Consider the following 15,087-nt stretch of genomic DNA (forward strand, 5'->3'; position numbering starts at 1 on the left):
TCCTTGTCTCCCATTCCGTGCTCTTCATTTTTCTCCCTTTCTTTTGAGAGAAAGAAAAGATGGGGACGTGGTTTGCTTTGCTAGGAAAGTGCCTTTCCACTTTCACATTTGTTAGATTAGGGAGGAGGGAAGTAAAGTAACAGAATGCAGACTGGATCTAGAGTTAAAAGACTTGGGTATAAGCTCCAGTTCTGCCACTAATTGTGCTTCTTAATGCATCAGGCTTAGTTTTTTAGTTTGTAAAAATGAAGATTATAACAAATACCCATTTTTATCTCTAGAGGATTTGTGAGGAATAAAAGAGACATTATATATGAAAATGATCTGTTTAACTATAAAAAAGTGCTTTCCATTATAAATGTAACACTTCTTTGTTTTTTATGCCCTCTGTTCCTGGCTCCATCAGAGACATTTGTTACTTCGAGATTATTGTTTCCTCAGGTCACTATTCAGTAGTACTCTGCTGATAGAGCCCTGCCATGGATATTATTTAATCTTCAAGTAGTAACCCCCAGTTTTTCTTATCCAAACATGTCTTAATTTACTGTACTAAAAGAAAAAGCCTAAACTTCTATGACACTTTTTTCTGTCCTAATCATCTAGAAATTGTGTAACTACTTGTGATTTCTATGACATGATTGCACTGAAATATTATTTTCCCATCAAAATACTTTATTCCTAGATAAGTGCTAAATAATCATGATGCTGTTTCTGTTCGAGTGACTATCAATTTAAATATTTAAAAAATCTGTAAACTGATTATTAAAACTGTTACATATCTTACTAGAAATTCTCAAACCATGAACTGGTATATTTTTAAAAAATCAAAATCATAAATATACTGTCTTCAGTTAGTGCAGATCATAGCAATTCTTTGACCAAGCAAAGAAGACACACCTAATATAAACAGACTTAGCTCCATTCAAACATAGGACTCAAAAATTCTTCTAGTTTTTTAGGAAAAAGTATCTCTAAACAAATACTTGGTTTTGTTGTAATAGTTTTCCTAATGTTTCCATTATCTTACATTAACATAATGTTATCTTACATTATCTTAACAATAATTTTCACAGCTGCAGTCTAATAGCATATGCCAAAAGGACTTTAAAAATCTCTATAGCAATGAATAAGCATGACTTAGAAAATTTATTGCATCTTATAGAGAGAGAATGGCTGAAAATTATCCTAAAATGTCAAGTACAACAAACAGGTTTTTGAAATGTTATTGTATTTTTTTAATCAAAATAGTTTAATAGATTCCACTAAGAAGATACAGAAACATATAGCTCTTAGTAACTGCTGGTTGTATTTAGGCTATTATAGTGGAGTTTCTTCAAAGCCGCATATCCTCTCCTTTCTTTCTCTTTGCTCTCTTTGGAGTTTGATTGTTCCTTGGTTTACATTCTGGATTATTTTCCTCTTCTTCATCATCTTCTCTTTCTTCATGATCAATTTGTTCACCTCATTTTTCCTGACCAACATTATCTACATTCTCATTATCATCAGTTAAGTATAATAATTATTTTGAATACATGATGTAAAAAGCAATCAGGTTCAAACTGTCTGGAAAGACATCTACAGCAACATTTAGTCTCCACATTTAGGAGGAAACAGTAATGGAATTACAAATTATTAACTACTGTTTTAGTCACAGTATAAAGAATCTCATCCCCTTTGTGTCATGCTGCTTCTAATGGTTTTCAAAGTGACAGTCTATCCTTTTTTCTAATCTACTTGGGCACCTTGTGCAACCCATAACTTTTTTGGCTTTGTCTTAATTTCTTAAATTGATTTGTAAGCTCATTAAAGATAGAAGTGGAGTGGAACCTTCTGTGTAAGGAGGAAAAGTAATACATGCTTATTTATGATTACAATCTCTGCCCCTTTCCATTTACTAATCCTATTCTCCATTGGTAACCACAGTTCACTTTTCTTCTATGCCTATACATTAAAACCACAGAACTTTTGTTCTATTTATTTAAAATAGGATACTTGATCTGCAATGACGGTCCTTTACATGATCTGTGTAAACATGTATCATTTATCTTCATTCTTAGTAAAGTTATATTGAGAAGATAAGACCTACAAACAGGTTTTTTTCTCCATGAATTACTTTTGTGACTTAATACCATATTTAATATCAAAAATACATTCAGACTTCCAATTTAAGGTTCCATATATTTCTTCTGGATTTTCCCTGCCCTTTTTGTCAGGTTGTGAGAACAAGGACTTTCCATCTATAAGATGTTTGTTATAGCCCCTCTGAATTAGAGCTAGCATCCCTATCAGGGTCCCGGAGAGGGAGGAGGTTTCAAACCTCTAGGGTAAAAAAGAAGGTGGATTAGGCAATGTATTTGTATGTGAAACTATGAAGATCAGGATGTCCCATTGGGACAACTCTTCAGAGATACTTTTCTACCTTAGTCTGGCTGCCCAGGGAAGATTAGAACAGACTATTAGAATGTGGTTTGTGTTTGTAAAAGAGTACACATTCAGCATAGGTTTTCTGTTCACAATATGTCAAACTGATTTTGCTTTTTCCGTTTGTTTAATAGATTTGCTAGGTGTTAGATTGGAAAGTGCTGCAAGCATAGAAGTATTTCTTGATTTTAGAAAAATATGCCAAATAATTAAACCAAGTATTCTAGTATCACTAAATAATCTTTGATTTCTCCTGTTCACTTTTTACATATAACCAAGGCAGGTAAGGCCAGATAGGTTTCATCTACTATGCCGACTTTATTCTATTGGTAGTGGCTTCCTGGAGTGCTGTGTTGAGAAGAATTTCTGAGGCTGTATGTCATCTGATGAAGAGTGCTGTGATTGATAAGTGGTATCAGTTATGAGCATGGGAACAGGGCCATATGAGTCAAATGTTTGGTATTTCTTAGGGTCTATTTCTGAACTCTCTCATCTGTCCCACTGATTTGTCTGTTAAGCCTTTATAATTTTATTTTAGTTTATTTTTTTAGGACAGGTCTCGTTCTGTCACTCAGGCTTGAGTGCAGTGGCATGATGATAGCTCGCTGTAACTTCAAACTCCTGGGCTCGAGAAATCCCTCTGCCTCAGTGTCCCAAGTGGCTAGGACTACAGGCATGCACCACCATACCTGGCTATACCCTTTATAATTTAAATCACTCAAAATAGTCCAGAGATAAAGTTTGATCATGTCATGCTGTTTCTATTTTTCATGAAGTAAAGAAGCTGACACTGGAAAAATTGAGATATTGAATCATTTTGCTTCTACAAAGCAATCATCCTAATTTCTGTTGACTCATATTGGTAGAGGTGACTGAAAAGGAGATAATGCATAAGGATCTTAGCCATGTATTAAGCTTAAGTTTTAACCCTCTGACCGGATTTGTGATTTCAGAGATATTTCTAAATATATGAGACATAACAGCCCTTATCAGATTTGTTATTAAATATAAGTCTAGACTCTGGAAAATCGCTATTTTAGGGATAAAACTGAATATATAGAGAGCTATTAGAGAAAACAGATGCAAGATTAGAACAGCAGAAATAATAATGGGAACCTAAGTGAGTACCTTGTAAGTCTTGAGCATGCATCTCTGAATTTGTGGCTTTTGTGATTTTAGGTTTTGTGAGGAAATGATACAGTTGTATTAAAAGTCATCATGGAGGCTAGGCATAGTGGCTCACACCTGTAATCCTAGCACTTTGGGAGGCCAAGGCAGAAGGATCACTTGAGGCCTGAAGTTCCAGACCAGCTGAACAACATAGCAAAACCCCATTTCTACAAAATAATAATAATAAAATAAAATAAAATATTAGCCAGGTGTGGTGGCATGCACCTGTAGTCCTAGGTACTTGGGAGCCTGAGACAGGAGAATTGCTTGAACCTAGGAGTTTGAGGTTGTAGTGAGCTACGATAACAGCACTGCACTCTAACCCAGGCAACAGATTGAGACCCTGTCTTCTCCTCTCCCAAAAAGTCATCACGGTTATATTCTGAAAAACTCTGCAATGTTTTATGAAGTGTCTCCTCTTTTGGTTAGAATAGAATGTCTGCAAACTGCACAGATGGCATCCAAGAAATGTAAAATTTGATTGTAGTTCTCATAGTGTGTCAAGGACATTTTTCATTTATTGATAATTTAAATATATGTCTTATATTCCAATTATTTCAATATTTGGTTTCATTTGTTTATATAAAACAAAGAAGCCATCTTTTAGAAAATATCTTATTGAAGACATTTTAAATTACTGCTTTAAAATGTCAAATGTATCTCTTTTAAAAATACATGTGCTTTTCTTTGAGTTTAGTACAGTTACTTAACAAAGATACACTTTCTGAAGAAAAGAATTGAGTTTTCTCCTTCAGTAGTAAAGGGATACTATCTCCTTTTAAAATTAAATCCATAATATATCCTAATATTTTAATTTAGCTTTTTTTCTTAGATTGTTAGGAAAAAAGTGTTGCCTGATAGCAGTGAAGATCGAGATACAAAAGAAGCTTTAAAGGAGTTTGACTTCTTGGTTACATCAGAGGAAGGAGACAATGAATCTAGAAGCGCAGGTGATGGAACAGACTGGGGTAAGGAATGATACTATATCCAACCAGAGTTGTTAAGTAGATAAAAGAAATTAATGTTTTACCAGGAGGGCAATATCTTGAACTATAATGTTGAACTGTCGAACATTCTATGAACTTATTACTACTATCACCTTTTACCCAGGGTGTGTGTGTGTGTGTTTAAGGACGGTTGTACAATTAGTTACCTCATTTTTTAAAAAAATACAAGCAATATAATATGAAAAGAATTTGAATTAATATACAGAATTTTCTCTGTTATCTACATAGACAGTAGAACTTGCAAATCTAGATGTTGTGGAAATTGAATAAGAGAACATAATGGAGGATTTTGTAGATCTCATCTCTGGCATCTTCTGGTCAAAAAGAAGTATAAGTTAGAAAATTTTAGTCATTCAATCTAATTTAGGTTTTGACAGTTTATACAAGGCATAGTTTTTTTGCTCTAATTGGTCTAAGTGAATCTAGTTTTAAACATCTAATAAGAGTTAAAACAAGTATTTTGGGGAAATTTCTGTAGCCTACATCATGCTAGTAGTTTGGAAATGCATTGTTGCTATTAATACTGTAGGATTGTGATAAATTCTTCAAAAGTGATCAGTTCATCAGGTGTGTGTGTATGTGTGTTAGTGAGTATGAGACAGAGAGATCTCGATTGAGAATGAGAGAAAATTTTCTCTTGAGGTTGAAGAATTCCAGAACTCAGAGCTTATACTCTGTGTACTTTAAAGACAGATAAAGTTAGAGAATCAGTAACTATTCTCATTTTTCCTTAGACCTTTTCTTTGGGGCCAACTGAAAATATATTAAACTTTAAACTCTGAATGTTTTATTTATTTGAAAAATGGATAAAGTTATTTTTTCACATTTGTAATTTTTTAAATCCTACTACATAGTATAGTTCTGCTAATGATAACTTTCTACTTTCAAGGTTTTTTCAACACTAAAGCAAAGTTTTAAGTATAGTTCATCTTTGTTTTAGAAGTTGTATTTTTATTACATCTTACGCATTTTGTGTAAAACAAGATTGTACAATTTCCTTATGAAGGGTTTAGGAAGCTAGTTTTCCAAGAAACTGATTATAGTGGGGCAAAGTAAGTAACAAAATATTCTTTCTGTTTGGCTATTCTGACACATTAACTGTTGGTCTTCTCTTTAGTGGGCAGATTTAAAAATCAGGAAATTTTTTACTTCTTTGAGGTAAAAGGGATGAATGTTGGTTTCCTTTTTTTAAAGTGCAGAGCATATTTTGCATTTTTAGATATATAACTTCTGTAGTATCCACACATCCACAGGATAAATGTGACTAACTTAATCTTCCATAGACTTAATTAAATAGTTCATGACAGTAGGAATTACTTATGTGCTACTTCACTAAACCTTTTTAGAAACAGTATTTAACATATTTTAAAATTAAACATTGTTTAGCATTCTTTAGTGTTTGAGAAATGTTTGCTACATTTTTCTGCCACTGAGAAGTTAGAGTCCTTATACAGAAGAAATAGGATTATATGCTATAATTTGATATTGTGATTTACTTTTCAAGAATTGTGCTTTGGCATAGAGGATAGTTGAGAGGCAAACATGTGGAAGGTTAAATTATTCCTATTTGTTTTGAAATTTTTTACCAGTCTTTGGTGTTGCCTCTGCAAAAAATTGTTTGCAATTTTCTGACAGCTCTTGGTGTGATTTTAGAATGCATTAATTTTCTAATTCATAAATTATATTTACTTATTTCAATACAAATTCATGGCATTGTACGTGTGGTTGTATAGAAATCTTAGTTAAAATATACTGAAATGTTAATGAGAGCATAATTGGAATTTTAACTTTAAAATTTCTGATTTCTTTTAAGTTTAAGATATTGATCTTTTTGCCAGTCTTTGAGAATTTTAACTAAAACACAGAATTACACTGAACAATACTATGGATGAATCTTGTTTTTAAAAAGTTGTTAGAAGTGGTTAGAAATGGTGTATGTTGAAGTAATTTTCTTTATCATAAATTTTCACCCACTTTTATTTGAGCTGCTACTTTAAATATAGATTATAGTATACCTTTAAGAACTAAAGGTGCAGTTGAATAAAAAATTAGATAAAATGTAAACTTTAATTTTTTTTGGTATAAAGTAAGTTTTAAAAATTATATGTGTATACAAAAAAATATTGATAAAGATGTCTTGATTCTCTGTTAAAATTATATGTACAAATAGTCTTAAGTTTATATTTAAATTTTTATGTAGCTATTTAAGATGAGACTTATAGTTTGTGTTGCTTTTCACCCATTGAAACTTGAGAACGTATGATAGATTATTTCAGTAGACGCTAATGGCCTAATAATTTAGGAAGTATTTATTTATTGAGAGAATGCAGTGTTGCTAATCATTTTGATATTATTTTAAGTTTATCTTTATAAAAACTTGCATTAAGTTTTCTTAAAAAATGAACCAATGGTTTCTTATTTGAAGTAGATGTTCCTTTAAGTTAACATTTTGTCCATAAAGGTAAAGGTAGCTACACACTTGGTATGAAATTGTTTTACAGAATTATTTATTATTATTCAAATGTAGATACACCACATTTTGAACTTTTCATCTACTTTTGTCCAAACACCTACATTAAATATAGATTTCAATATAGCTTCAAGAACTAGAATAGGCCAGGTATAGCTCGTTCTTGTACTCTTAGCACTCTGGGAGGCCGAGGCAGGAGGATTGTTTCAGATCAGGAGTTTGAGACCAGCCTGAGCAAGAGCTAGACCCCATCTTTACCAAAAATAGAAAAATCAGCCGGGCGTGGTGGCATGCACCTGTAGCCCCAGCTACTAGGGAGGCTGAGGCAGGAGGATCACTTGAGCCCAGGAATTGGAGGTTACAGTGAGCTATGATGATGTCACTGCACTCTAGCCGGGGGACAGAGAGAGACTCTGTATTGATTAAAACAAAAAACAAAAACAGAGATCATGACACTAGAACACAGGTATTACTTCTGTCCAAATGTTTTTTAGTATCTTTTATTGCTTAAAATGAAGAACTTTTTTATATTTTTAGTTACAAACATTAGAAATAACTTACTTAAACCCTAACTTTTTGTGTATTTCTTTTCTGAAAGAAATATAAAAGAATTCTAAAACCAAAAGGAATAACTAAGATACTTTTTCCTTCTCTCAGTTGTGTAAAAATTTTTTTGAAATTTTTTCTCCTTTACACTTGCTTGGTTATTATATAGTGACTGATAAGCAGACTTTCTTGGGTAAGTTCAGGGAAAAAGTACCAATTTTGTTTTGTTTTGTTTTTGAGACAAAGTCTCACTCTGTTGTATAGGCTAGAGTGCAGTGGTCTCATCACAGCTCGCTGCAACCTCAAGTTCCTGGGCTCTCATGATCCTCCTGCCTTAGTCTCCTGAGTAGCTGGGACTACAGGCATATGCCACCACGCCTGGCTAATTTTTGTGTGTGTGTGTGTGTGTGTGTGTGTGTGTGTGTGTGTGTGTAGAGACAGGGTCTCACTCTGTTCAGGCTGGTCTGGAACTTCCGGCCTCAAGCAGTTCTCTTGCCTTGGCCTCCCAAAGTGCTGGGATCATAGGTGTGACAGCCACTGTGCCTGGCCTTGCCTAATTTTTTAATAAACAAAAATAGATTTTTGTATAATCTTTTATTCCTACCTGAAACACCACACAATGAAAATAATTTGTGATCACCTGAAGGAAAGAAATGTTCTTTCTCTGTTAATTGTAAATAATTCCAGTAACACAAGATCTTGAGGAGATACTATGTTGATTTTTTTTTTTTTCCACTTTACATTCAAAGTAGACTTCCACTCCCCTTTCTTTTATCAGAAAGCATTATAATGTTAGTGGCATTTGTTGAATCTTTTAATGACCTTTCCTGTTGGGATGTTAAATTGCTACGGGTTCAATATCCCTAATCAAAAATTCGAAATCCAAAATGCTCCAAAATCTGAAACTTTTTGAGGGCCAACATAATGCTCAAAGGAAATGCTATTGGAGCATTTTGGGTTTCAGATTTTTGGATCAGGAGTGCTGAACCAGTATAATGCAAATATTCCCAAATCCAAAACAAATCCAAAATCTGAAACATTTCTGGTCTCAAGCACTTCACATAAGGGATACTCAGCCTATAGTTGCTTTCTTTTACTTTTGTTGGACCTTCTCATGAGAGGAAGAAACTGATTATATTTCTAAGCCTAGATGACTTCTTACTGCCGTTTGTACTCACTTGAAAAATACTTTCTAGGCTGGTTGGTAGGTCATTAGCCCTAGAATCATTAAAAAATAATTTGTTGATGCAGTGATAATATTGATAGTAGTAACTTACAACCATAGCACACAGATTTTTCATCTGCCTTTATTTTAACTTAAATCATGTAAATTTGCCATTAGGGTAGTTAACCCTTTAAGATCTTACCCTTCAGGGACTCTGTCATGGTGCCAATGCCACTTCTTTTCTTTTTTTGTGGCAAATCCTTGAAGAATTATTTAAGATAATTACTTTGTCATCGAAGAAAACAATGGCTATCTAGTGAGTGACTTTTCTTTCAAAAGAACAAAGTTTGGAACCAAGGGGAAGTTAAAATGAAATGGGTCTGTCTTATTCCCTACTGAGCTTATGTATCATGTTACTCATATTTTAAGCAACAAGTCTACCAATATAGCTCGATCTACTCGTGCTATACTGAAGTCTTTCCCTGAGGAATCACACATCTGCACAGCTGTTAGATGGCCCTTTTCATTGCCAGTCTTATTGCAGGGGTACTTGGGATTGGTTTTTCTCTGAGTACAGCTGCACTATCCCTTGTGTAACTTCCTTTACTTTAATGTGTGAATCACAGCCCAGTGTATTATACGATACATATGTGTACATTTTAACTTAACCTGCTATATGAGTCACGTGAGTAACTGTTCTCACAACTGAATTGTCTTATTGTTTAGTAATTTGCTAGATAGCTCTGTTAGTGAGTATGAGTCAGTGGAATTGTTCAGTTGACTGGAGGTTTCTATACCAGTAGTTTGGCCTGTGTGTTTTCAGGATTTTATAATTCAAATTTAAAGCATTCACATCTAACAATTTAGCAAAACTAGATTGCAAATCTTGTTTAGTTGAATGAACATTTAAACCATTTTAAGTGCTCCCTCCATCTCTCTCCTATCTATTCCCTCAAAAAAGAGTGATATGCTTAGGTTAACAATCTGGTTAGTTTCTGGCAAGTTAAATAGATTTTACCATACATCTTTACTGATCTTCCATTGCTATTGTTTTTTTGAGTCTAGTAAGATTATGATAAATTTTTACCTCAAATTTTTACCTAAAAAACTAAATTTTTCCCTCAAAAAACTAAAGACATTCCAGAATCCAAAAGCCCCTCGGTTTAATTTATTATTAAGAACTAATTGATGAAAAATAACATTTTTAATTGTTATGTCTTTCTGGAAATATAAAGATTATTTCTACTATTGGTAAATTATAGTTAAGTATAATACATAAAGACATTGAGTTGTTTAAAATTGTTTTTCATAGTGTTATATTTGGTGTTACAGTTTTCTAAACTGGATTGAAACTTAAATTAGGAAAATTGATTTTCGTTTATTCTGATTCATTTCAGTTTATTCCAATCATTTATTCAACAAATGTTGATCAAGTGCTTTCTATGTGCCAGGTCTTCTAGGTGAAGATCCCTATTCCTCTGGTGCTTACAGTCTACTAAGAGGATATAGGCAATAAACAATAAATATAATAAGTGATATAGTATACCAGAAGGTGATAAATGCTATAGAAAATAGAAAAAGTAGAACAGGATAAGGCAGATAGGGAAAACTGGGGTCAGGGTGGGGTGGGGAGAGGGAAGGTTGCAATTTAAAATAGGGGGGTCATGGTAAGGCCTACTGAGAGGGTAACAGTTGACTTGAAGTTAATGAGGGAATTGGCCATGTGATATCTAGGGAAGAAGTGTTCAGGAAGAAGAAAGCCAGAGCAAATGCCCTAAGACAGCAGCAGCCCCGGCATGCTTGAGGAATTCAAGGAAGCTAGAGTGGCTAGAGCAGAGTAATTCTAGAGGGAGTGTAGTAAGAATTAACTATATCATGTACGGCCATGTAGACCTCTGGTGAGATGGGGAGCCATGGAAGGGATTTGAACATAAGGGTGACATGGTCTGATTTTATTTTAAATCATTACTCTGGCTGCTGTGTTGAGAATAGACTACCCAGGGCAACCAGTGTTGATAATAGACTTGAGGTTAGGGGGACAATTATTGCGGTAATCCTAGCAAGGGGGATTGATCATCGTGATCAGAGAAGCAATGGAAGTTCTGAGAAGTCAGATGCTGGATATGTTTCAAATGTGGAGAAAACAGTATTTCTTGAAGTATTTAATGTTGGGAAAGAAAGAAAAGTTTTTGGTCTGAGCAAATGCAAGTATGGAAGTGCCATCAAATGAGGTGGGGAACTTTGTGGATGGAACAGACTGGATGGGAAGACAGATTGAGAGTTTGGTTTAGTTTGAAATATCTGTTAGAGATCCTAATGGAAATGTAGAGTGAACATTTTGATAAATGAGTCTTGGGTTTAAGCTAGAGAGGTCTGAGCTAACATTTACATAGAGTTGTATATAAATTATTTTATAATAAATGTAAAATATATAGCTTCTGTTTACTCTTTAAATTTTCTTCTCCTGATATAGTGACAATTGATTATTGAGTTTCTTTTCTACTAGAAGCTCAGTTTCCTGTTTTAAGGATTTATAAATTAACACATTTAAATTGTTTTAAATTGTAGTCTGGGCATGGTGGCTAATGCCTGTAATCCCAGCACTTTGGGAAGCCAAGGCAAGATTGCTTCAGCCCAGGAGTTCAAGACCAGCATAGGCAACATACCAAGACACCTGTCTCTTTAAAAAAAAAAAAAAAAAATTGCCAGGCCCAGTGGTGCATGCCTGTGGTCCTAGCTACTCAGGAGACTGAGGCAGGAGGATCGCTTGAGCCCAGGAAGGACTTAAAGGCTGCAGTAAGCTGTGATCGCACCACTACACTTCAGCCTAGGCAACAGAGCTGACACCCTGTCTCAAAAATAAATAAATAAGTAAATGAATAGTTTTAAATTTTGAATAAAGGTTAATAAGTTTTACAAAATGCTATTTACAAAGCCTGTAAAATAAAAATCATTGTTTATTGATGAACACATGTCAAAAATATAAAATTCTTGATACGATAAGATTATTGGAGATTATTTTGTATAATCGCTCTATAATAATCTCTCATCACGTAAATTAGTATGAAGTGTTTTTTGTGAATCAGTCCTAATATTAATAAAATTTTGAAAATGAGTGATTCTTGATTGTAAGTGTTTGGGCATGATTTACTAAAAATCACTAAAGTCTTTCAGGTGTTTTTTTAATGTCTTTCAAGAGAAATTTATTATTATTACCTAGGAAATTGAATTGATCATTGTTTCTTAGCTATTACATTTTGTGTGACTTATATATCTAATAAATAAGCAGTGACTGTTTTTTTAGTGATACTGTGAACAAAATTATTGTTATGTCATTCAGTCATATTGACTTAGAGTGTTCAATATTTTATTGAAAAAGGATGTTTCATTTGTTTCACTCTGTTTAGAAAAGGAAGACCAGTGTCTCATGCCTGAAGCCTGGAATGTGGACCAGGGAGTAATTACCAAACTCAAGGAACAATACAAAAAGGAGAGAAAGGGGAAAAAGGGGGTGAAGAGTAAGTGGAAAACATTGTATCTGTAAATCATAAATCTTGCCTCTTCTACATTCCCCAATTTTTTTTCAATGTTTTCCTAAAACTACTTACTCTTTTTCATTTCTGCTCCTGATCTCTTTCCTTTCCACCTGCTCTCAGGGGTTGAAATTAAATGGTTAGCTATTTGATTATGAACTTAAAAAAAAAAAAAAACACATATCATTATGGAATCATAATAAATCCCAATAATAAATCCAGAGCCTCATGAGGGTGTTGGGCTATGTATTCAACCACAGTGGTAATTTGATTTTTAAAAGTATATGTGCTTAATTATAACAATGATTTTTTTCAGTGACAATTTATAAAGCTTATCTAGTGTGACCCTCTGGCAGTCCACCAAAATTATTATTTATAATTTTAGATCTTGAAAAAAGAAAGTTAATTTCTACCCCTGAATATTCCATGTGCTCATAACACGCAGTTCATTTGCTCTCACCACAATATGCTATACAGGACACAGAGTCAAATATATAATTTTTAGAAGTATTTATTTTCTAATTTAAAATTTTGGCCAATTTCATTTTTAAGAGTATTACCAATTACCTTTTTTCTTTTCAGTAAAATATGTGCCACATCAAAAACAAAAGCCAAAATGAAATTTTTAGCCCTGTGAATCATATATGTGTAACTCTTTTATTATGCAAATTATTAATGAAGTTTAGCAATGGACTTAGTTAAGTATGCAAAATGGAAATATAAAAGCTTTCAAAACATTCCTGAAAACAGTCTTAAACATCTTTTTAGGAGAACAAAGCTAAACTACCTCCTTGGTCATCCACCCTCATTGACAATATAAATGTAGGCCTGACCTCCCTTTTATGGCAATAGGAATTTCATTCTTTGAGATATGAAAGTAGTAAAAAGTAAGATTAAAATCAAACTTAGGCTGAGCATGGTGGCTCATGACTGTAACCTAGCACTTTGGAAGGCTGAGGTGGGAGGATCACTTGAGGTCAGGAATTTGAGACCAGCCTGAGCAAGAGCAAGACCCCATCTCTTCTAAAAATAGAAAATTAACCAGGCGTGGTGATGTGTGCCTATAGTCCCAGCTACTAGGAAGGCTGAGACAGGAGGATCGCTTGAGCCCAGGAGTTGGAGGTTGTGGGCGACCTATGATGATGCCACTGCACTCTAGCTGGGGCAACAGAGCAAGACTCAGTCTCCAAAAAAAAAACGAAAAATCAGACATGAAGAAATATATTTTAAAATTGCAAAAGACTGGAAGGATATGTTTTTCTTTTTCTCTTTTTATAGTTAAGCTAAAGCTTATTAAACACTAGTCATTCCTGTTAGGATATTCTTTTATAATCTGGGAGTTACTTTAGAACATTTAAATCTTTGCTTAAAATATCTTAGAATTTACAAATATTTAGCTCGACTTGATAAAAAGTCAGTATCCATTATTGATGTTAGCATAGTATCAATCAGTATACATACCAAGAGATGATGTCATTTAATGCTAACTCAATATAGGTTAAATCAGAGTGAAAAAGATTAATATTAAAACATAAGAACAAGTACATTTTATCCAAATATGCTGATAAGAAATTTAATCATAAAGTGAGACATAATTTGTCATGACTTTTAAAGCCATGACAAAACAAGTTAAATCAAGAAAAATTTGGATATTATACATGAGAAACAATTTCCAGATTAACTTAATGTTGAGATATTTCTTAGGTCATTATGCCAAAAAAATGAATGTCTTGAAATGTAAAACATCTTTCTATTGGAAGGGTAGCCAAGACTTATGTATTATAGAATCCATCTACTCTTACATTGATTATTCAGTTCTTATCAAATATCAAGGCATCACTGTAGTTGGAATTTAACACTTAACTAAAACCGCACCATTTGACTGGAACAATATTTCTACTAATAGAAGCAATTGGATTTCCTGAATCTAGGGGTTATGATCTGTGTTCAGGCATATGGCACATGGTTTTTTTAGTGAAGAAAAATGACTCTTTAGGGGTGAAATGTCTTTCACTAAAGATAAGGGGACTGTAGACCGAACTTCACATTTTATCTATCATCTTCAGTTCATGATAACTTGATAAAATAGTGATCTGGGAACAACTAAAGACTTGTGTAAGTAAAAACAGAACTGAAACAAAGCTTTGAACTAGTATGTGAAACATTAATTTTTAAAACACCATAACTTTTATTTAGTTGAACTAGAAAGTTTTTTACCCATTAGAAAAAATTTGAGTCTTTTTCATTTGGTCTGGTGGAACTATTTCCAGTCAAATTGTGTACTCCAGTCATATTATCTTGAAATATATTTCTAGACATTAGTTTACATTGCTTTAAAATAGTTGTATTCTTTGCTGGTATAGGAAAAAAACATAATGGACTATGGGTAAGATTTTCCCATTCTTAATTAAACTTGTAACAGGAAAAACTACCGAAGATCTGTTTCAGCCTCTATCCTATATAAAACAGTCAAAACAGGGATGTGGGAGAATGAAGAATCAAAGCTCAGGTAAGTAATTGGCAGGGCATGAGACTTCACCTTGGGTATGATAGCTTCAGGATGTAAGGCAAGGAATGTAACTTAATTTAAGCAAGCAAGCAGGAGTGTTAGTGTTTAATTCAGTACATCATAGGTTCACAGTCTGTTATCTGGCTGCATTTAGAGCAAATGCAGTGGTTTCATTATAGAGTATTATTACTTTTAGTGGTCTAAATTGGACAAGAGCAGTCTTTCATGTATGTAAATAGTGATGTTACTCCATTAGCTTAATTTTA

The 15,087-nt window shown here is 33.5% G+C and overlaps 1 protein-coding gene across 1 annotated transcript in view; it reads left to right on the forward strand.

Annotated features, from left to right (window-relative positions):
• The window catches only part of STRN (striatin, calmodulin binding protein), a 142,856-nt gene that overhangs the window by 98,728 nt on the left and 29,041 nt on the right, over nt 1–15,087 (forward strand). The window contains exons 6-7 of the mRNA XM_012653802.1: nt 4,432–4,559; nt 12,187–12,297. Of these exons, the coding sequence (XP_012509256.1) occupies nt 4,432–4,559; nt 12,187–12,297 (239 nt within the window). The remainder of the gene's footprint in view (nt 1–4,431; nt 4,560–12,186; nt 12,298–15,087) is intronic.

This window comes from Propithecus coquereli, unplaced genomic scaffold, assembly GCF_000956105.1.
Source record: "Propithecus coquereli isolate 6110/MARCELLA unplaced genomic scaffold, Pcoq_1.0 Scaffold43, whole genome shotgun sequence".
NCBI lineage: Eukaryota > Metazoa > Chordata > Mammalia > Primates > Indriidae > Propithecus > Propithecus coquereli.